Source organism: Leptosomus discolor, chromosome 13 (genome assembly GCF_034619465.1).
Source record: "Leptosomus discolor isolate bLepDis1 chromosome 13, bLepDis1.hap2, whole genome shotgun sequence".
NCBI classification, from domain to species: domain Eukaryota; kingdom Metazoa; phylum Chordata; class Aves; order Leptosomiformes; family Leptosomidae; genus Leptosomus; species Leptosomus discolor.
The window spans coordinates 12,489,049-12,513,984 of NC_141403.1; the positions used below are offsets into that span (position 1 = coordinate 12,489,049).

General features: G+C 36.9%; 1 protein-coding gene across 2 annotated transcripts in view; it reads right to left on the reverse strand.

Moving 5' to 3' along the window:
* Positions 1 to 24,936, reverse strand: part of CDH7 (cadherin 7) — a 68,755-nt gene that overhangs the window by 37,073 nt on the left and 6,746 nt on the right. For both annotated transcript variants that reach the window (XM_086472518.1, XM_086472519.1), the window contains exon 2: positions 2,481 to 2,775. In XM_086472518.1, coding sequence (XP_086328644.1) covers positions 2,481 to 2,775 — 295 coding nt within the window. The remainder of the gene's footprint in view (positions 1 to 2,480; positions 2,776 to 24,936) is intronic.

Below are 24,936 nucleotides of genomic sequence, written 5' to 3' on the forward strand. Positions count from 1 at the left end.
CCATAGCTTTGAGATTTTTGCTATGAATAGATTTACAAGCCATCAAGATATTTACCCTGTCCAAGATAATCAATATAATTGGGCCTGACCCAAATATAATTTGAATCTGACCCGAAGTCATTTCAATTAACAGAAAGGACTGACTTCAATTAGCCTTAGATAATGTCCTAAAATATTTGTCGAATAAAATACAGAATCATTATATTTGCATAACCACCCTTTGGGTTAAAGGTTATAGTTCTCCTAGCTTTATAGTTAATTTGAGTTTATAATCCTGCAATCCCTTTCATTTTGTTTAATACCTAATTAAAAATCCTAGTCATGGATATAATTTTAAACAAAATAAGAGACAGATACTTTGTTTCTCCTTAACATTTCATGAATGCTCTAGGTGATGAATTAAAAATTGTGTTATATGAATAAACTATGAATCGATGTGACTATGTAAGACAAGTGCCACACAGGCATTTCATGGTAATCCTTATTCAGTAACAATGCAGTATTTGATACTTGTGTGATACAAACCATGAAGATGTTTAAAGCTCATGAAGATGAAACCACCCTTAGTCAACACAAATCCCAGAGAGCGCACAGGTTTCAGTTAATAATTTTGCACAGTATTCCACATAAATTGAATATATATTTGGTGCTGTAGTCCATATGGGAGAGAATTTCTTTCAGTCATTTATGTGGTAAAGATTCAACAACATATGCAAAAGCAGCTCATTTTGAAAAATAGTCCTTATGTTCTCCCTTGCACACTGTGCACTCCCCACAGACTGATTCTCGATATATTTTTGGAACAAATGGAGCATGGGTGAGGGGTAGAGACATGGATTTGTGTGTGTAGATAAACCTCATATATCTGTAGTAGTTGTCCATATGTCAATATGCCAGTACAGGACAAGACAGAGGGAACTCATGCAAAAGGAAATGTGGAAACTTCTTTGGGGCACAGGACAAAGGTGCAAAAATCTAATCACTGCTGCACGCTACAGCTCACTTAAATAATCTAATTCTAAAATGAAATACCAATATTTTTTAAAAATTTTTTTACAGAACATATTTTTAAAGTGATGAATATTTTACAGTCTTAGTTTATCTGATTATCTTTTTTTCCAAAGTGCAGCAGTAAACAGTTCTCAGCAATATATCACAACTTCATCTCCTCCCTGATGCTCCTCAAAGACTGTAGTGTCCATTTTTCTTTCCAAGGCTACTATTGCCTCTTCAGCCATCCACACAGTGTTCGAGTGACAATGAACAAGTGCCAAGTATCAAATGAGAGGTAGTGTCTATGGTCACTGCTTAGTAAAACAAATAAATAGAAAACTCATTAGCAATGTTTTACTTATCTGCTATTGGCTCCTAAGCTGAGTTTCAAATATAAAAGCAATGTTGACTAATGATTGCTGCAGGGCATTTAGGCAGGGAAGACTCTTTTTCTCTCTCTAGCTCTGATTTAGAGGCATTGTTTAACATCCAAAAACACAGGAGATGGTATTGAGGAAATTATAGCAAATTCTATATGGGCGGTCTTACTGTGAAAGTATTAAATTTTGATATGGTTTAAAATCAGTCAAGCAAAGAAAATCCTAATTTCACTCACCATACAACCCTCTTAACCTGAAGTGAGACTTCCCATACACTTATTTCCAGTGAAGTAGATTAAGTTCTTCTCTTTTTTTAGCTTCATGCGCGCATTTATAATTTCAGGTTAAAGTAAAATTTACCAAAATGTCGCTGGGCCAAACTTCTACCTGGTGTGAATCAGCTTTCAAAGGAACAGTGGCACCTGACAACAGATGAGCATTTGGTCTCTTTAAACTGAAGAGACAGTGGATTTGATGTTGAAATTCTTCCCTAATTTAAATTCTGGAAGAATTAGCATTTCTTTTCCAACAGAGGGTCTGAAGGCTTTAAAAGCCATAATTCTCTGATTCCACTGGAATTTTGAAACTCTCTCAAGTTGTACCCCAGTCCCTCCTGCTTGCATATATTTTCCAGATAGCTGGATTTCAGTATTAGAAACAATATACAGTAAACTGTTACTGATACGTGCAACACTTAGCAAAAAAAAAATTATGCCATGTACTAACAGGAATTTGATGAGTTTGTTAAGAACAGACTTTATCTGAACAAAGTGATATATAATCAACTCTGAGTGCCATAGCACGGGTGTGAAACTTATTCTTGTTGACGAGAATTATAAAACAAAGCCTCTGGGCACTGGAATGAGAAATACACTATAAAATGCTTATGTGAATCCCTACATAGTTATTTGAGTTTCACAACATTTTTGAAAGGGTAAATACTTAATCTAGCATGTTATTTCCAGCTAAATCTTGAAATATCTAACTGTTGCAGGTGCCTCATAGATAATTAAGTAGCTTAGTGCAATACAGTAAAAAATAATTAAAATTTCAAAGAAGCAATAGGAACATATTTCCCACAACACCAACAGTGTATTTTCCACTTACCCACAGGAGACATCTCAGGAACTCCAGCAGTGTAAGGACCGTCCAGAAACTTTGGCTCATTGTCATTGATGTCCTGAATCTTAATGACGAACTCAGATTCTGGTTCCACAGGTTTATTAGTCAGCCTATCTAGTGCTTGTGCTCGGAGCGTGTAGTAGGCCTGCTCTTCTCGATCCAGCCTCTTTGTAGCATGAATATCCCCTGTGTTCTCATCAATAATGAAAATGGAACTTGCCCCTTCGCCTGACAAGATGTATTTGATGGAACCATCTCCTTTATCAACATCAGAGTGAAGCTGGTGAAAAATTGATGAGAGATGAGATTAACTTACAAGAGAGTCAGTGGCATGGAAATATGTAAAAATAATTCTTATGTTGAGCAACAGTACATGAAATTTTATTGTTCTTGGAAAGATAAGCTGAATGTTTATCATGCACAGCATGTGAGGTACCATCAGAATCTGTCACCTTGCTCTTTTTGAGCAAGATAATTTAATTCTTTCCTGCAAACAATCTCATTTTCAAATGCATTTTGATATTGTCTTACAGTCTTCTCAAAAGTTTTATACAGCCACATATATATACACATGCACACATATGATTATAACCATGACTTTATTCCTACCTGGATTTAACTACATTGTTGTTCTCAGCTTATTATCCTACTGAGGGATGAGATTTCAAAGAAATGTCACTATAAACTCCATGTCCGTGTGTGTCTGCTCCCGTGCATGCATGGGAAATGACATAGTGATTTCCTCGGTGTTTACTGTGTAGAGCAGTAAAACATATCAAATGAATTAAAAGGGAATGGTTTATAAGATTGCTCCCTACTATCTGATGGGCCAGTAACTTCACTTCTTACGTATCTTGTTTTCCATTATCTAACTTTAGAAAAATGCAGAGTCTGATAAAAAAGTGTCCTGGTACTGCCTGAACTACACAGCATCAAAAGTCCAAGGTGGTTTCCCTGGGACTACTTCTAGCAGGCACAGAACGAATGTACCTCAGTAGATCAAAATGTATCTTCCATTAGAATTGCAAGACAGATTTACAGAAGGAAACTTTCTTCCTTATCATGTAAGCTATTTTAAGTTACAGAGCAAGATTCCACAGGTTTTGTAGCTCTTTTATGTCTCCTGAGTCTCACCTTCCTGTTACAGAACACAGGCTCAAACAATCCTCATATGCTTTTCAATGTCAGCTATGTAACTGATCTGGATATCACGCTAAAGTAACACACACACATAATAAACTTAATATGGTCAAGTGAGAAGAACATCAATAAAATTCAAAGTACTTGCTCACTTGTATAAAAAGTGGATTATTACTTGTAAATAGCTGAGGACAACGTTAAAGATGTTCGGATTCTTTACATCTCTTATCTACTTTGTAACTAACTCCATGCCCTGTTGAGTTTGGAGGTAACGCGACTGTCATCATCATCATAATTTCATCCACTAACATTTTTTTCTCTCAGCTGGGAGTATCAGTGAGATAGTAATCACTTCCAGAATACATGCAGAAAATTGCTATCTCAGGCATAACTTAGCACAGCTGCTAAAACTTTTCTTATTTCAGCAGGGAAGTATTCGTGATCAATTTTGAATTTTGCAGCTGGATAGAAAGCTGACTATTTCTCACACGTTATTTCACTTACACTGTCTATATATCTCATATTTATGCAATTACAGTGCCCTGCCTCTTTTAAGACAGAAATGGAGTCTGAGCTTTGGACTGGATCAAAAAACAGAACTAGGGTGTCTAAATAAGTTTACATTATTTCAAAATACGGCTTATCCTCGTTCTGCTGCTACTTAACTCCTGAGATACCTAAACAAGCCTGAGATTTCTTTGGTGGAGTTCCCGAACATTTAAAGTCCTACTTCTCAGCACATTCAGGAATCGTTAATGCTGACACTGTGAGCAGATCAAGGTAAAATGTCTCTCACACCCAGGCTCTTTCAAGCTCCACAGCACTGCATATTCCGCAGCCCTAATGGCTGGGGGTTTATTCAATAAACCATACCTCTGTTCAGCTCACAAATCTGGGAGCTGGGGCTCTTGCTGCTTTTTCAAACTTGACTGGAAGAAGTACCCATCTTCCCTATAAAGGAGCAGTGGCCTGTGCAAGTAAGAAACTGTCTGGCTTGTGTTTGATTTTGTTCTACTACTTTTTTTCCTCTTTTCTTTTTCTAACATGTACTTCAGGGTGCATAAGTGTCCTATGTGCTACACAGACATTGTGTGGGTTCCCCTACATAGCCAGAATCCTACAGTCTAGACTGAAACGCTGAGCATCACATCACACAAGAGTTGAAGTTATGGGATACAAAGATTCAATGCCTTTATCTTCTTCAAGAGATTCAGTTTTCTCCATATCCCATATTCTAGCAGAGCACTGGTCTTTCTGTCATGGCTGAGACTCTCCCATTTTCCCTGTAAATGTTATTCCACCTTTTGTGGCATACTTACGGATGTGCTGGATGAGAGAAAAGCAGATGACACCAGCATGCCCAGCAGTTTATCAGGCAGAGCAGTTTTCTGAGGGTTAGAGATGTGCAAATAGATCTCTTCAGACAGAGAAGGGAAGGGATTCCATATCTCAGCTTGCTGAGAGCAACATAGTGCTCTCTCGTGGGGTGAAGCCGAGCCCATCAGCACACCGTAGTGCAGCACTCACACCTGGGTCTCATGCTGCAGGTCTGCACAGCTTCCCTTTCACCATGTATTCAGACCCAGCCCTATCCTGAATAAATTTCTAGCAGTGTTTTGAAAGAAAAGAGACCTTCAGGGGAGAGGCCAGAAGTGTAGATCCTCAAAGATGCACTGAGTAAGGCTTTCGCATCCAGAGAAAGAAGAAATTCTGTGGCTTCAGCATTTCCCGTTTGCTCACTCAGTGGCTCTCTGATTAATACATGTTTTTTTAAGGAGTCCCACTCTGAGGTCCATAAATCTCCTCATGGATTACACTGCAGTGGCTGGTGCCCTGGAGCGAAATGCTGAACAGAAACCACTTTTTGGAATGATGCCTTGGTAGAAAACTGCTACCACATGGATTAGTAAAGTGCTTAGCAATGACCTTTGTTACTCCAAGGTGGAGACTCTGGGAGAGCAAACTTCTTTGTTCCTTTTGTTAAAACTTTGTTCTAATAAGCCTTTAAAAAACAATGCTGGCCCATGCTGAAGTTAGTAAAGCACCATTTTCTACCTACTTAACCCCAGGAAGGTGATATAGCTCAAGATTTAGTGTATCTTTGGCCCTATATCACAATCAATTCTGTGTAAAGCTTTTTTTAAAAAACTTTTAAAACTCTAAAGACTTTTTCAACATTTTTATGTGTATTTTAGTGTCAATCTGAGATAACTTAAAAGAACAATACAAGAGAACAATGCAAAAATAAACTAGGTTGATAGAATCCAGATGTATGTTTACTCCAGTTCCACCCAATATAATCCTTCCAAACAGTGATCTTCAAAGTCGTTAATGTAGACGCATGAGTGATTTGCAACTAAGAACAAGATTTTTGAATGCAGCAGTCCTGTACTGTATTTACAACTCTGCTACTACCAAATGTGACTGCAAAATACCTGTACTTCCAGGTATTTAGTTTAACATCCTAGGAAGTGAGAAGTAGTATTTTCCTTATAATGTTAGCTTTAGAAAACACTTTGCATATTCTTTTGCTGTTGTTGTTTTGGGGTTTGGTTTGGTTTGAGTTTTTTCCCCCCTTTTTTAAGAAGAAAGACATTTAAGAATGAGACCTAGGATTTTTATTTGTTCTTGATTTGGCGATGAGTATATAGAATTATATTACTCGTCAGGACAGTTGTACTTTCCAGGAAGGCTCACGAAAGCATCTGTGGCAGTGCAATCTACTAACTTGTCTAACGCTCCTCCCACTTTCTAAAGAGACATTTATGTAGGAGACAGAACTGCAGCTCAATCTGTAGCTGTGTATAGAGACTATGACTTTAGAAGTAGAGAGGATCAAGACAAAGGCAGTTTCAACAGACACGGAGGATTCAAGGATTCACTGGGTAAATCTCGACTAATCCTATTCTGGAACATCTCAGACAGATTTTCTTTCAGAAGTAGTTTGTAATAAATATTGTAAATAAAATTTGTCCCTCTGTTTTCCGAAAGAGGAATGCTAGAGGCAAAAATGATTGTGTACTCCAATTCATTTCATCCATTGCCACCTCCACATGATATCCATGATGCTCACTCTCCAGTTTGCCTTGGCTTTCATGTAACCTTATTTCCAGTATGAGATTCATGATCCAATTATTATATGCTGATCCTGTTGCTTCTTTGTTACATTCCACATATATTTCATCTGAAGATTTTAAGAGTTTTGGCATTGAGTGCAAAAATGCATTACACCATGACAAGACAGAGTACATAACAACAGAAAAGGGATGCAGCAAGCTTCCACAGAGAGATGATGTATTTTTAATAGGAGGATAACTTTTGATGTTCTAGGAAAGTTAGCAGAGAGTGAACAAATCTAATAAGAAAAGCCACACAAACATTGTGGAGGCAGAGAATGCCAGCGTGCAGGGTTTTGTTTTGTTTTGTTTTTTTAGAAGATAATTCACTGAGTGGAGGGCACTCCACTGTCTCTGAACCCAGCTTAAAAAGAGGCCATTCATATCTTCTTAGGCCCAACTCCTAAAGATCCTCCCAGTTTTAGAAAATGCTTGTTCGGATATGTGTGAGAGAAGGAAGCAGTCAGCTTCACTCAGTAGCAAAGGCACTGTTACCCTAACTCCTTTAATGAATGCAATTTTGTCTTCACTTACATTTTTTGGCCCTGCAGCATTATAGCTTCATATAGAGTCTTGCCTAATGCGTTTATGTTTATGTGGACCCTTAGGATGATGATTATTCTAGGGAAACCTAAATAATACATTTCCTTCAAGATCCCTAACACTCAATAGTTTCTGCATTTTGTCTATTTGTAAGTACAGATCTGTACAACCAAAGATTGTATGTACATTTTAATGGCATAACTTGCCATTAAAGTATACTGTATTTTCAATAGAGAAGGACATTTGTTTTTATCAGTATGGAGATACTGCATTGCATTGAAAGCAATTAATCTGGCCACCACCTATCTGTTTGAGGTCTGAATAAGAGATTTGTTATTTCTCTGATTTTCAGTTCAGGCTCCCTTAAAGCAGGACCAATGTTCATATGCCTCTCTCCTCCATTTTTCCTTCCCCAGAGATCTATCTTTGCAGTTGTTCCACCCTGTAGCAGCATGGCTGATGTTTCATTGCAGAGTTTACATATCCTGGGTGAAGAAGAAAAGCACAGGGAGAACATGAGGAGCTGCTGGGTTTTCAGCACCAGCAGGGTCACAGAGGTAATGGTGACAGACAGGCAGAACAAACATGAGATGCTTCAATACAACCCAGCTGCATAGCTCCATGAGACCATAAGAAATGTGTATTCATTTCAGAACGACTGAACAGTTTTCTCAAGGAGGAGTTATTTTGCCTTTACCCTTTCCTTTCTCACTGTGAAAGTAACTAGAAAGGGAGGAGAGGAATGAAAAGTGCCTCCTCATGACTGTGCAGGCATTTGTAGTTCTTGGTGATATGGAACAGATGCAACTGTATGGATTTAAAAGCAAGCAGGGACTAGGAAGCAAAAAAATACAAAAGGATGACAGAACACCAAGCCAGGAGCAACCTACTTGTCCGTTTTATAACCACAACTTACTCTCACAAAACAACTGAGAACTGATTGTGGGAGGAAGACACTCTTGTCTTTATATACAACATTCCCCCCCTACTTTCTGGGAAGACTTAAGAAGCAAACTTGTCAGTTGTAAACAGATTAAACATGTAATTTCCAGAAGGTGAAAGAAAGTAGGTGATGTAAAACAAAGACTTAATTAAATCTTGCTCATGACAATAGCCAGGTTCTTAAAAGTTCTGTTCTTGGATTCAATATTTACTATGGTTGCACCTAGAAGGTTTTGAAATTCCTTTTTGCTTCAGATTAGCACTGCTAGTAAGTGTTTTGAATAGTGATGTCTCATAAAGCACTAGATATTAGGGTTTTTTCTTTTTTTTTAAATATAACATTGTATTTATTAACTATCAGGATAACTAAGGGTTCAATGTTACTGATTTGGAACAGTTTCAATGCGAACAATAATATTTAAAATTCAGCACAGACAATGGAGTTAGCATTTAAGAAAAATCCAGTGTGCACACATACTACATGTCTGCAATGTTTAAGAGTCTCACAATTGGTTACAATTGTTGTTTTCAGAGGAAACTACAAAGCTCTCACTCTTGTAAACTGTAACCATATTTCAATATCAACAACTTATGACATGTTTTTAAATTCCCTTTTCAGTCTCATTACAGTAGTCATTTGGGACAGAAACAGATTCCTCAACATTTTATTGCAGACAGCAAAGGCCTGTGATTCATATAATTGACTTCATTTCCAGGCACTAGTGAAAGTATTATTCAGCAGGTAATGATTTTCTTATAAAAGTTTTTTTTCCAATAAATGTTGAGAAGGTGATAAAGGAGCTCCTGGAGGGCTTTTGTTTGCTTTTGGTTTTATTAATTTATGTAAAACTATAGTACAAGCCTGGCCTCTGAAGGAAATATGCTGGTCTATGTTCTGTGCTTTCAGCATAACAGATAATACTGAGGACAAGAGATCAAGTCAATATAAATGGCTATACCTAAAACCCTAACATTTTTAATTAGTTTGAAAAGAAGGAATACACTTGTAATGCTGCCAGAGTTTTTTTGTCTCATTTTAAGTATAGTAGGGAACCAGCATAGACAACTGTGCCACAGTGGCACAGTTTGCCACTTTGACTTACTAGCAATTTCATGCACTGTTTTGTTGCCTCTAGACTTTCTCCTTGTCAAGCAAATGCAGAGATAGTTGTGTGGGAACACAACAAGGTCCCGTGCTGTAGATCACAGTACAACCACATTATATTTATCTAACAAGCAGCTGGTGACAGGCTTGCTCAAAACCCAGTCAGCCTAGACAAGACTTCTGTTCTGTGCTAACCTAAAACCCCCGAAATTGTGTCTAGAGTGCTCAGAGCTGACCAAAAACCTAAGAGCCGCTGAGACAATCTAGGTCTGAAACATTCCTGAGATCTGTTCACATCCAGCACTGCCCTTAGAGGCTGCCTGATCTCAGACTGTCTCCGAATCCTCTTCTGCCTTGCTACGGGTAATTCTAGAGTCCTACGAATGACCGCAACTCAATATATCTAGCCATGTTCACCTCAAAGACAACAAGATAAGGAGAGGTTACGTATCGCATGAGCACATTTCACATTCAAGGTAAAACCAGGGCACATCCTTTGGGAGTACCAGCTGTGTCATCCCACCACTTGTCCCTAATAGCCCTCTTGCAGGCAAATTGTATGTCATCTGATGTATTTTGACCTCTGAGATCTTCATATTCAACAGTGTATATAAAGCCAGTGAGAACAAAGCTGTATCTACAATCAAGGTATTCATGCAGGTGCACGATTAAGAAAGCGTAGGATAAGACAGAATATAAAAAGGATTAAAAGGGAAGAGTGGAAACTGAGTTTAAAAAAAATAAAAACAACCCAAAAACCAACAAACAAGCAAAAAAAAAGCAGGTTAAGAAAATCCACAAATGACAAACCAAAGTGGATGAGAACATGGACAGATCTGAATGACCAGGAAAGAACTGGAATGGGAAACAGACCTCAAATGAATGTGATGAGGCAGAGGAGATGGGGCAAGAGGAAGACTAAAGGAGACAGGCAAAAGAATGACAAGTTGAAATGGGAGGAATCATCAAGGAAAAGTAAAAAGTACAAATAGAAAACACTGAAGTAGCATGTGCACCTGAGCTTCAGTGACTGATCAGTATTTGAGAGTAAAGCCGTACAACTTTACCAGCATCTTCTTTTCATGCTCTGTTTAATGCAACAGGAATTAAAAGGCCGATAACCTGAATCTGGTCAGGTGTCATTTTACTGAGGGTGTGTATTACTACTACTCCAAGATCACAAAGAAAAGCCTACTCGAGGTAAAAAAAAAAAAAGAAAGAGGGTGCAATTTAAATTGTTACCAATTTTAAAGTGCTGGAACCAGAGAGGCAAACATAAGAAACATGACTGATGGGCAGGGAGAGTAGTATAAATGTCAGTTTGTTCTGAATAAAATAAAAAGAATTCTTTTAAAGAAAAGAAATCCTTATTTCCCCTATTACTGTAGTTTCTGATTATTGTCTTTGCTACTACAGAACCTATATTTCTGTACCTAAGAAATTATAGTGAGAATTTTTATTAATTTGCTCAGAATTCTCTCCCATGATGAAACTTGGAATAAACAGTTAGGCTTTACTATTCCCTCCTTCCCCCATCTTGTTTCCCCAGTAAAAGTTTCAGAAACATTGGTGGAAGGGTTCAGTGAAAAATATATAGTCCTTACACTCTTAAGTGACTGATCAGTGCTGCAGGAGGATAATAACCTTATCAGCTCAGCCGCATGAAGTGAAGTGAATATTTAATTTTGCCAGCCTTCTGAAAAAGGGGGTTGAAATGGGAAAGAGAAGAGTGAAACGTCCTTAGTTCCTTGATGGTTATTGTTCAAACAAAATTCAAAATAGAAGTAAGAAAATTGTAAAACTTACTCTTCATAACATTCCAGTTAGTATCTAAGTAAGCCCTCAAGGCTTCTAAGTGAAGGACAAAGTTCAAATGAAATGCTCCTTTAGGAATAAGAGATACTGTCATCTAAAGGCTAGTGAGTTCAATAATTAATAGGAAATACTGAAAACTGGATGTGATAAGAGCAACCATGTCACATTTTAATGACATTTTTTCTCTTAATAATACTCAGTTGTGTCTACAGTGCTCTCGCTCTCTCTGTGTATATTTATATAATTTAGCTCTTTACATAGGCAGTGATCCAGTGACTGTATATGTGTACACAATGTACGCATACCTTTAGGCATATGCAAGTATACATCCATAGGCACACACACGTACCTTTCCTTATTCTGTCCTCTCCTTGTCCACTGCCTGCAGATGCCATACTCACAGAGCTGTGCCTTCTCCCCCCCCCCGGTTTTAATAAGAACACGAAACGCCCTGCGGCGACAGGGACTTGTGCAGCCAGCCCAATCAGTTCAGCGCAGCTACAGGAGGAACTCAGAAGCAGCTGCTGCTGTAGATGGAGCTGAGTGGGCATACGTGAGTATTCTTGAGGAGTTTTAATGGGCCATCATCATGACATGTCACTCTCCCAAATGACTATTTGTCATTCACACTCGTAAAAAGACAGTTTGGCAGCTTTGGGAGGTAAAAGCCATCTGTATACTGAGCATCATCACGTACTAATTGCATAATATTTATGGGGGGGGGGGGGGGGGGACAGCAGTACTGTATTGTAGCACCACCAAGAGCCTGCAGGCAACATAACACGTTCAGAATAGGAACAGAAAAAAGACCTGAGGAAATTTCCCCTCACACACACATTTCAAGCTTTTCAGAAATCATCTTGCGAGAATTTAGAATGGGGAAACAGACCACAGTGTTTGTAAACAATATGCACAATGTTCAACATTCAGCTCTAGGTTTTTTTCGTTTTTCCAAAACCCCTCTCAGTCCACTAGTGTTTATTCCTTGGAATACTCATTCTGAGTATTTCAGCAAGAAAACTGCATCACTGACAAACCAAGCCATATAGTAGTGGATTTGCTATCTGACTACTATATAAAAACTGCCTGGTTTTAGCCAAATAGATTTAATTTTTGATTAAAGAAACCAATGACTCAAACCCCGTTTATACAAGTGCCTAAAACAATTAAATCATGTGAAAATACCACTGAAGTGAAATCCTGTTTTCAAATTACTGAATGATGACTTTTACTAGCTGTATTTGGGTCTCTGCATTTACTTATTTTCTAGGAAAGGAACTAAGTTCTCTTCCATACATACCAATAGTATTTTCACATGATCTGTATCTGTTCATAATGCACCATGCTACTTGCTGTTATATACTAAACCAATGTATTTACTGGTCCAGTGATTTGATTTATTTTGTTGCCAAGAATCGCTGAAGCTGTAAGACAAAATTCTCTTAAAGTCACTACACTCTATTTCAGCAATGTAATAAAATTGTGTGAGGATGCTTTCTCCCTGCATTCCCCACATAGAGCATCTATGAACGTGATCAGGCTTGGAAAAAGTAGCATGGCAAACAAATACCAAAGACCCTAGTATACTTGATAGAAGAGTATCTCTGGGCTAGCAGATGTCCATGGGCTTCAAAAGTTTGTGCACGTGTAGCAGCTTACAGAAACAGAGCCTTCAAGAAACTTCACTCATTCTCCTTCTCAAATTTCTCCCCTACTACACATGAAACAATCTCTGCTTGCACAGTATTAATATACATAAAGAACTGTTTTCTGAGCATATGCTTTTCTTGAACAAAATACATATATGTATATATGCATAAATACATATATATACACAGTGATACGAATATTTTTTGTTCTTATACCACTGTACATTGTAAAAAATATGTTAATCCTTTTATTAATTATTTATTATTTTTATGACCGGAGAATGCATTAATGCACATTGCCTTATGGCACACGAAAGAGGGAAAGAGGGGAGATGAAACAAGAAAGGCGATGGCAGAATTTATATACCTGCAATAATACAAAAGGAATGCTTTTACTTTTTCTCGGTTCTTGAAAATAGAAGAAAGAAAAAAGAATACAAATATGCTGATTGGAAAGTTGTTTCTCCCATATGCTTTTTTCTACTTAGCTGTGATAATTCAGGCCTAGGATTTCAACCATGGAAAATGAGAGCATATTAGAGGATCTGCTTTTTCATATGTAATCGAAAGAACTATCTGCAATAGCACTGTGCAGGAAAAATAATCATATACACTTCTTGTTTGACTACCATATCAATAATACCAACTTTACAAACAGAAATTCATTTAGCATTATTCTGAGATATCTACTTATACTGAATGTCTTTACTATAGAGTGGAAATTATACCTCCCGTACAGTCTATTCTTTGTCAAACTACTGATCTTAGTTTAGAGTGATTATTCTGTTTCTGCTTCAACTATCCAAAATAGCTTGCAGCATCGCTTGGTTGATAATGATTTTTCTCACAGGAACCTGCTTCCAAAGAACATTAGTACCGAGGAATAGATACCCGGAGGGTGCAGAGCTTTTTCTGTTGTTTTTTGGTTTGGTTTTATGTTGCATCAATTCCTCAAATTTCATTTGGTCTTGAAAGTTTAATGTTACTAAACATCCACTTATAATCTTTCTTTGCGTGTTAGTGGGAAGTGCTGAAACCCTGACAGACTAGAAGACAATGGTAAAACACATAACTGTAAAGCAGTTGAAGTAATTACTGTGACTGTCTCTACAGAAGCTTATAAAGTACTGGACTACAGAAGACAGCACAATCTGATCATTTTAATGATGAAAGAGTTACAATACAGAAAAAATGTAATTAATTTGGTCCACAGCCACACTAACCTATAATTCCCTGAAAACAGTTAAGGACTTATTTAATAATTTATGAAACTGTTAAAACAAAACAGCATTAACATGTTGGTCTACATCTCCATTTTTGATGTACATAAATGATAATATACATGTCAGGGCATCAGTGTTTGTTATTGTGTTTTGCGTCTTAAAAATTAGGTTCCGATTGTCTTTCTTTATAGTTTTGTATGTTTGGATAAACGCAATACTTATTGCTGACTTTCCTGAATGATTTGTTGTCAACTTGAAATTGATAATTCTTCATATCATCATATTGGTTATATGATCTAAAATATTCCACACCACCCAGATTTCTCCTAAGCATTTCCACAAATCTAATTCCATAAGTATACCCACTAAAATCACTAAGACTACTCCTAAAGTTTAAAATTAAGAATTTAACACAATGTCCATAACACATATAATTAGTCCATGGGAAGGGATGCTGGGGAGAGACTCATAACTGCTCAGAGCTGACAGTGGATTAAGGAAATAAAGCAAGAACTGAGAATTTTGAATGTAAAATTTTACTGTAACATTTTAATATGAGCAAATTATTTCATATGAAAAGGGCAGCAATGAAAATCTGTAGCAAAGCATTACGGTTTCGTCGCTGGTATGACAATATAACATGAAAAACCAATGCATGACCAAATAAAGCACAGTGTTAGATATCTTCCTGTAAACACTTCTCTTGTGTCTTAAATGAGTTCACTTAATAAGAGCAGAAGAATCCCTTGGTTAACTTATTAACTTAAAACACAAGTTACTGTTCTCAGTATGTTTACGTTTCATTTAGAATCTCTTTTTCAGTCTGGCTTGATTAAACACCCTAACATTTCTGTAGTGCTTTCTATTAGCTACTGTGGCCAAGTACTAACACTGCAATTCAGTAAAGGTAAAACACTGGATGACAAATAAGTTGTTCTTTTTTCAGTAGGCTATAGGACAATTTCTTTTTTTTTCTTTTTTCCTCTACTCTTATGTATTTCATTGCAGACGGTTTATCACATTGATTTTTACCCAAAAGCGTTTCTAAAATAGCTATCCATCCACAGCCCTTTGTTCAAAATTACTCCAAAGAGTAGGGAAATTTAACCCTGTGATATATCAAATTAAATCTTTGTTTTAGAATTCTCCAAGTCCTTATCCCTGTACAGCATGCCAGGACTTTCTTAACGGCCATGAAAGTTGGTACTAAGCATACGCCTAAGCGCCTTTCTGAAACAGAGCCTTAATCCCCATGCAAAGGAAGTGTGCTTTAATGAGCAGAAATGTGCATCACATAGACTAATTGTAAGAAGCAGAACTGAAAGCTTAAGTGATTCTACTACATAAATCCACACTGTAGCTGTCAGTATTCAGAACAAGCTGAAGCAGGGTATGCACAGTAAATATGGACGTTTAAAAGTCTGCCTGAAACTGTTCAGATCATTTAAAGTGATCCTTTGTGAATAAATGCTTTAAAAGGTTTGATTTCTTCTTAACACTTCTTTTTTTTTTTTTTTTTTTTTTTTTTTTAACCATTCAAATTTGCAGATCTGCCAGGGCTTTCAGATATAACCAGACTGATCTCAAGATAGTAATTCATATTTTGATAGGCATTTTTATTCCATAGGATTAAGGGCTGGGAAAGAAATGCTTTTAGTGCCCATGTTTTGTGCTGTTTTTCAGAAAACATTTGTGGAGGAGGATAATGCATTAGTATTTCAGAAACATAACAAACTGCCTTAACGTGAACAATACTAGGTTAATTGTAAAGCCTTCCAGCTTAGAAGGATTTTAACAACTGTATGTAAAGGGCAGTGCTCTCCTGGTGCCTTTTCCTATTTTAGTGAGCACAATGAGTGTTTAATAAAGACAATCTCATCAAATTCCTCTGCAGTCATTACACCTTGTTTCCTTAAATCATATTTTGATATCTCACACGATGAAAGAAGATATTTATGGATTAAAATTAAAATTCACTCATTCTTTTTCAAAAGAAATCCATAGATATGAGTTTTGCCTTGTACAATGCTGATGCCAACCCAGGATTTTTTCATCTGTTGTTCTTGTTTTCACCAGAACACATTCTTGCTGTGTCTCTTACTCACTGCCATTAAATGCTGTCAAACAATCAATTTACGTGCCATTGATAAACAAGTGATGAGAAAATACTGAAATGGCAGGTGTTATTTCACATTGGTCATGTATACTGGCTGAATCTACATTAAAATTCAAATTGGGCAGACCTGTTTCTAATTCTGAAAGCCATCTGGATTCTACTGAAAACGTTCAAAGTCTTCCTTCAGAAACTAATTTCTGAAGGTTCCAGTACTTCACATATATTGAGAACTTTCAATTTACATAAAGAACCCTCTGACTATCCGAAAAAAAACATGTTCTTTTGCCACTATAAAAGACATTGCATAGGGTACATATATCAAATTCTTAGATGATCCCTGATGAAATTAGAGCACTCTTATCTAGAGATCATTTCCATGTTGTTCCCCTGAGCTCTGGTTCAATAAAAATAGAGCACACAATGAGCTCCTTATGGGAACGCTCCCTGCTTCTAAAGCATGGTGGACGACATGAAGGTACAGCAGTTATTAGTATTGTGCATTCCAGTAACTGCAAACAAGGTCAGTCATCTGAATTTGCCCTCATCTACCTCAAATGTTTCAACTCAGATGACTAATTTGTCTGTCATACTTCTTGTGCATGCCATCAAACATCTCCTAAAGGAATCTTTTATTATAGTATCTGATTGTTTTATTATGCTATCTGATCGGTTTTATAACCGAATCCAAAAACAATGAATTACGCTTGGAGATTAGAGTTTAAATCACTATAATACTTGCCCCCAGCATTCAAGACTGATCTTTGCTAAGTTTCACTTGACACAGCATGTAAACTTCTCTACCAGATTGTCTGAGCACTCTCAAAGCTTAATTGATCCAATTTGCATGTCTCATCCTGGCAGAATTGTGCATCATTTCTATCCTTTTGGACTAAGTGATCACAATCTAATCACTTCGTATACAAAGCAGATGGAAAGTTTCCAGCTCCTTTGCTATCCCCTTCCATGCATCCATATTAAAGCAATTCTAATTCGACAAGCAATCTGATCTTTCTGTATTTTTATAGGATTACTGTCTCATTGATAGGCCTTCTGTCACCAATTGCAGTGTTCAGAACTTTATACTCCAGGCATTTTCACTTTTGTCTCACACCTTCTGTGTGGTCCATTAAAATGATCACTTAATTTAACAAACTGTGCTAAATATCCCCCCTTAGGGAAGTTTTACACAGCTTGGTGTAAATCAGTACAGCTCTGTGCACTGGAAGGAGAGCGCAATTTCCATTCATCGAGGATCTGCTCGATATTTTGAAGGGAAAACAAATAATTAATTATATCCCCATTCATGAAGTTCTGAGCCTTGCACATTAATAGATACCGCCAAAAAATTTATATCTTTTAAAAGGAAAATGTTACTTTAAATTCAGTAAGTATTTTACAAATAGTAAATGTTTCTGCACATGAAACAGAAATCTCTTATTTGTGTAATTTTTATGTCCTTTTTCCCTTCAAAAATGTGTAAATTGTCATCCAAATACAATGGCAGTTTAGTAAAACATTGTTTACGAATAGATGAAATCTAGCTTGTGAAAATAACATAAATAAATAAAAGCTTCTGCAAAGAAAAGTCACAAGCAGATGAGTCAAACTTATGAAGATCAAGGGCCCAAATATCACTAAAATCAAACTTTCTGAAGTGAACAGAAAATTCTACTTAATAATCTTGTAGTTCACAGCTGGAATTTATATTCCCCACCTGTCTCTAGTTTATACACATCTTCAAAAGTCATTGTGTTTCTTCAACCATACTCTATTCCTCACATTCCTAACTGGCGAATCCTTTGTCCCCCTAATGCTCCCACAGATCCTCTGCTCTTCTGAGAGTTTGTGGTTGGCTACTATTGCCTTATTTTTTTCCTACATACATCCTTTTTATTGCTTCTTCCTCTTTTGTTTTCTCCATTAATCTCTGTTAGTATTTGATCAATAAAATTTAGAAGACAAAATATTGTTCAGGGTTCTTTTTAATTTGTTTTCAGTGAAGAATACATGTGAAACTCTAAAGTATGTTGTTCACAGAAGTGATCAAACACTGTTCAGTGCTCATGACAGCACAAGATAAGGAATATCCTTCAGTCTACTCTGCAGCTACTTCTAAAACAGGTGGAAGACTGGAAGGCAAAACCAATCACTATATAAGAGAATAAAGAAACCAGAATGCAGTATTAAATTGCTCTATTTTTATCAAAGAGAAAGTGTGCTGGTTCAGTAAGGGCCATGCTGTTGTGACCGTATATACACAAAAATAGTGGTACAAGTGGAAGGATAGTAGCTGTTCAATAGCAAATCTAGTGCATTCAATGTTAACTGGCAAAGAACAAACTGAATTAAACAAGTAAACCAATTTGATCATAAAAAAAAAGGCATTAAGACAGCAAACAGGCTTCCTATTAACATGCTGAATGCTGAAGTGGTAGTATAAAACCAGCAATACCTCTCTGTGACTTGCATTTCAAACAGACCCAATGGACAAGTCATATGTAAGCTGTTCATATTGCAACCTTGGCTGACTCTCATAATGACAAGCTCTTTCTTTCCAGGAGACGAAGTATGCCTCCAGTTACATAAGTAAGTAAAACCCCTGCTATCTTCAGATTCTGTTCTCATTGTAAAAGGTATGGTCCCACAGCTTACAACGGGGTTGTGTAGGTGTAAGTCAGTGGAACATAACGAACACCTCTGTGGATGACACTCAAGAAATAATGGAATGCAGTTTACTGTCTCTCAGCTGCATTAGCTCAGCAGGACTAATAGCAATAACAAGTAGAAAAAAAATTATCACCAGAACAGGCAGGTGTGACTCACACATAGAATTCATCTGCTGAGTAATGAAGTATAATTTTACATAGTCACTTTTAAGAGAAAATTTTCTGCTACTCTGTAAACAGTCATGGATTAGACCACCATATTCTATTTAGTGAAGACACCCAGGATTTCTAAGTCAGTGTGAAGCCTAGTGGCCCTGAGCTGCCTTTTCCATGTGGCAACCTGCTGCTTCTTCTGACAGTCCCAAACTCCACCCCAAAGGCATTTAAATCTTCAGTTGAGATAAAAAAATTAACAGTATTGAATGTTTTCCTTGAGACCAGCCTTACAGAGAAACATCAGGAAGGGTCTATCGATTAACAAGACACACAACTTCAGGAGTATGAAGAGCAGAACAACTCTTAGTTTGCCTTCCAAAACATCACTCATAAAATAATGTTGTCCTCTACCAAACATTATTAAATAGTATCTTAATGCTTTAGAGTTTAAGAAAATCTATCTTATTTTATTGCATTACTTCTGTTGCCACCAACAAAACGAAGTATACTTTGATTTTGAGATTAGGAAATCTCAATTGAATGTAATGTTCATCGGCAGTTGTATTTATATTTCGGGCAGATCCAAGTAATTATGGTTTCACCTCTACACCATTACTCTCTACAATGGCACTTGTATCAGTTCTGCCAGACTTCTGTTATCAGTAAAGGTTATTTACAAGTGCAAGAGTGTTTGACTCCAGGAAAATTTGTGATATTGCTGATCACTTTGTTCATTGTAATAAACTTAACTCTTCTGACCTTGATGGTTAAGCTGCAGCATGTTTTCCCTGTATCTTGCTAATTACCTTACAAAGTAATTTTCCGGAGAATTGAATCTGATCCACAACCTGTTAGCTCATCCTGCTACAGTCCAGAACTCTGTTCCAAATTGATATTTGCCATTTAAGCATAGTGCAAAGCATGCATTAAATGGTCATAACTGGAAGGCAGGCCACTGTATTTAATAGACAGAAGATAAAATTATTTCGGAAGCAAAGGTAAATATCTTGAATTTTTAGTGTAGTCTGCAGATATAGGCCCTTATATCTCTCAAGATATCAGAAGGATCTGTCATCAAGGTGGACATCTTAATCTGTCTTCCTCATAGCCTCATTGCCTGCTTGGAGGATATTTTGGAAGCAAAACAAAGCACCTGGGCCCTCAGTCTGTATCATCCTACATGAAAAGCAGTCATTGATTTCATTTTGCGCTACTAGAAGTGAAATTGGAAAAAAAACCCCACCATTCTGGAAAGATGACTTTGCCATCAGACTAGCAGAATGGACCATCATCTTCTACCCACCTTTACTTACTAAAAGAATAGATGAAGGGAAATTGATGAACGTGATACTGTGGCTTACATAGTATGGAACAAAATCTAATATTGACAGGACACAGAAATTAGTCTGCAGAAAAAAAAATCTCGCGTAGCCTGCAAATAGGTTGAAGAAATACAGTCACATGAAATGATGAATGTCAAAATACCAGTGTAGAATGAAAAGTGTCTACTGAGGTACCAAAAGACAGAAAACCCACAACTGTCATTATTTCATCCTCTTAACTCCAAACAAATTTACTTCGTAAGGTGCAGGCTGCTTTCCCTAGTGGTAGACCACAGCACTAATCCTTCTCATTTTCAGCTCTTAATTTGCAAACAGTCTGGACATGGCCCAGTTGCTGCCCTGACAGCTGCACGTATTATCATCCTTCCATCCATCTGCTAAGAGCTCAGACTCACTTGGACTCCCCCAGATCTGCATGTTGCTTATTTGCTTATCCACATTCTAGCTTGCTTCTCCATACTCTATCTATTCTTGGAATCTCTATGGATGGAAGGTTTTCTTTCTTGTCCTATGTGGTTTGACACTATGTTGCTCATGTTTCAGGCTTTTTTTGATCAAATTCCAAATTCTTTAGCCCTCTCCAGTAATGTTTTATATGAAATATTTACATCTTTCCTTTTCTATCCTTTGCTCCCTGTTCACAGAACAGAAACATAAAATCACTTTTCTACTAGTTCTTGTCTTGTTGATACTTGTTTTTGCTGCAGTCTTGTATCACAGATGACCTTGCCGTGCATGGCATCTTCTTCTTTCAATTACGAATGAGCTTTACTTACCTTTTTGTCCCTTTGAACTACATCTGCAGTTAACAGACCTAGGCTCCTGCACATGTCTCAAACCTGGGTGTTACTGGATCCCTGGCTAGCTGCCCTCCTTTCCCATCTATGTCAACAGAACTAAGTCAGCTAGCATTGGTACCTACAAGGCCTTCTTTCTAGAACCACTGTGTGGTGGATTGATGGGACTTAAACCAACGTATGCCCCACATACACACATATAGCATCCTTAGAAAAGCTCAAAGGGAATCAAGACCTATGCATATGATTATTATACCTTAATCTAAATTAGCATTTTCATTGATTGCTTTGGTATGTTCTTTTCAGCTTTACATCAGGCTCTGGAGTGAAAAAAAGACAGCATATTGCTTCATCACGCTTCCTGCATTCTCACACTTACTCTTGGGGATGCTTTTTCTTCTCTTAAACTTTTTCAATCTCTTTTTTCCTGTGCTAACATAAAATTATTAAGACTAGAATCTTTACATGTTCTTTCAATCTTAAGATAAATCTGAATTGAATAAATTTGTCAGTACAAGCGGAATGATTCCTTATTGTAAGGTACCGCCACTGTTTGCTATACACATGCATATATATACACACATATGTATATGTCCCAGCACTGCTATCACTCCAATTCCTGCTGATTTCCTCCCTAAACCATGCTTTGACATGGCTTCATTCAGTTTATCAAACAGATAAATTGAAACAACTATTTAAACAGCTAATATTTCCTTTGCTCTCCAAGTTTTTCGAGAGGGATTGATACATGCTCAGGAGTACTTGACTCAGCAGAAAGAATAAAACAGAGAAGCAATAAGGCTTTAAGATCCTCAGAGTAGTAGTGGACATGAGCTTACACAGACACAAAAAGTGCAATTTGAATCATACGAGACAGGAGATAACGGTTTCACTTGGTTCATTTCCTGTTCAGCTGAAGGTGTAATAGGGTGCTTTTGTTCATGGCTTTTTATTGTCAGGAAAATGTTGAAAAAATAGAGGGAATGAATAAAAGAGTAGTAAAGATGAACACAGGACTGCAGTGCAGACTAATGAGGAAAACTTTTCAAAAGTGTGAAATATGTATTGCTTGGCTAAGCAACAGCTAAGTGGTAAAGGGTCAAAGATGGGTGGGGAAGACAACAGTCTACATGTGCATGAAGCGCATGAACATCCAGGAGCAAGAGGAATTATTTAAGTTTTTAGTGTAAACACTATGGAACATTATAGCCCTGCAAGTTAAAAAAGAAACATAAAAACATGCCAGGTATTTTCCCAAATGCCTACTCTGCCCATATAATGCGTGTAAATTGTGTGAGGAAGACAAGTTAAGTATTTTGCTAATTTATGGCATTGCATTTATACCATGTATGGAAACTTAAGAAATGACCATCTGCTTTTCCCAACTGTGTCTGAAAACTTTTCATTGTTACAGAGTAACAGGCTAAACATTGCCTAATACAGCACCTGCCTACCTTGTAAGGGAACTGAATTGCTTGAATGCCCAGTCAGCAGGGTTATAATTTGGTACCTCAGTATGAAATGTTTAAGCAGTTTATCATCCTTACACATGTATCCATGTACCAGATTTTCCACATTTTGGAAGCATTTCAAATGGAAAATAACTTTCTGGACTGAATTCTTCTCACATGCACTCCACAGCAACATAATTGTGTGTCTCTATAGTCCTCAAGGTAATTTCTCACGATTTACAGAAACAGGAAAACTGAATAAGACAGTATGACTATGGTAACATTTTGTGGAATTCACATAGCAAAATCTCATATCACCTGGAAAATGACATTAAATTTATGTCTTTCTACTCAGAGAGGGCCAAAGAATCTCATGTGATGTAGACAGAACACGATGTAGGACTGCCCTTAGCTGCTCTCAACATATACCCTATTCACCCACAGGAAACACCATAATGCAGGCTTTTGGTGTTCTAAGAAAACTGTATGACTATATGAAAGGAAGGTAATAGTTTTTCACTGTCAAAATGTGGAATATGTTGCTATTTGTTGTTAATCAGTCCACAGTATTACTCTTTTACTAATGTACAGAATAAATTATTAAAAATTTCAATTTTAAAACAGCCAAATAATTGTATTCCAAAATTAGTATTCTCAAATGGTCTACTAGGGTCGATAAAACTGATCTTAAGATTCTGGATTAAATCTTCAGTTATTCTATGAACAGCAAAACTTAGTAAACAAGACATATTAAAAAACTTTTGCAGCCTTCTCAATTGTTTAGAACGACCTTCTTCTCCTAGGGGAGCATTCTGAAAAAAACAGCTCGAGACTGAGTCAGTAAGGCATATTTTGTGTTTTTTGGTACATGAATAATTGCACATGAACTACTGTACGCAAAAGAGCAATATTTGTCTTGGTATTCCTATTTATCTGAAAAATAAAATAATGTTTATTCTTCACTATATTGTTTATGATTTAGAGACTACTGCTACCATACTATATGCTTTACACCCACGTAAATAACAATATTACTTTTGCAACAGCACAGGGCTGTAGCACCAGCAAATACTTGACTACGGAAGGAACTATTAACAGTAGTACTTTTTCAGCTTAGTCAAAAACATCTGCAAGAATTAATCCTAAATATATTGTATAGTATGAGTATATTTATTGATTTTGGTGATCAGCATCTTTTCATGATGTATTCTTCTGTTGTCAATGAAGCTTCTTCATTGGCTAAGTTTACACTTAGCCTGGGAAGGTTAAGGTGGTTCCTATTTATAGATGGAGGTCAAGTGATCTATAGTCAGGTGTTGACAACATATTTTTAATATCATGTAAACAAAACTCCTCCTATTTTTAACTGGCTGATCCTCCTTCTTACAGCCAAGGAGCTACGAGAGATTAAGCATTATGACCGCCTCAAACTTCTGCTCATGGTGTAGGCTGGTATTCATACCACGACCATGGTTTGGACAGCTGGGACAGAATTAGAGTTCTTCTAACAGCATAAACTCCACTGCTTTTTCTAAGAGCTACTTGTGTCTAATTTATGTGACAGTAAGTGTCTGTTCCAGTGCAAAAGTGACAGAGAAGATGCTGGTAGCATAAGGTAGCTAATAGTATTCTGAGAGAAGTGAGCAGCCTGGTGTATTAACTTCTTTCTTCCCTCAGGAGTTCCACCATTAGCACTTAGCTCAGCCACCTCTTCCAGGGAAATGCATAATGCTGAGAGAAAAAGATTATACTGCAGAAATTTTCCAGGACTTATCACCAGCATATTTGTGTAAAAGCTGACATCAAAGTACCATTCCCTGATTTTTTCAGGATCTCTGAGTTGCCCCAGGTACTCCCCTTAACTGGTAAATACCAGACACATGTACACAGGTACTATTTTATTAATGATTACTGAAAAAAAAAAAGATAGGGAACATGAGAAGCGCAGTGTGATATTAAGAAAAAACATACAACAAATCAACAACAAAACACAAAAAAAACAATAGCATGGAGCAAAGAAGAAATTCAGCAGAAGAATTGTGACATGTCAGCAATAGTACTGGCAGCAGTTTTAGACTGTGACACGTGGAAAATACTAATGCATGGAATGAATGCCCAATGAGTCTGTAGACAGACAATTATGTCTAACAGTACAGGTATAAGAAAAAAGGCAACATGGAAAAGGTAGTGTGATAGCAGGCTACAAGATGTAAAACTTTAAAGTATATGCAGTTTGATCTTTTGAAAGCAATGGAAAAATATCTTTTACCTTCACTGGTCTGAAAGAAGAAGTAGCCTTAAACTAACATAGATATCAAATAGATCTGCATTTATGAATTTCAACTAACTTTTCATCCATAAAGGATGGAAAATAAAGGA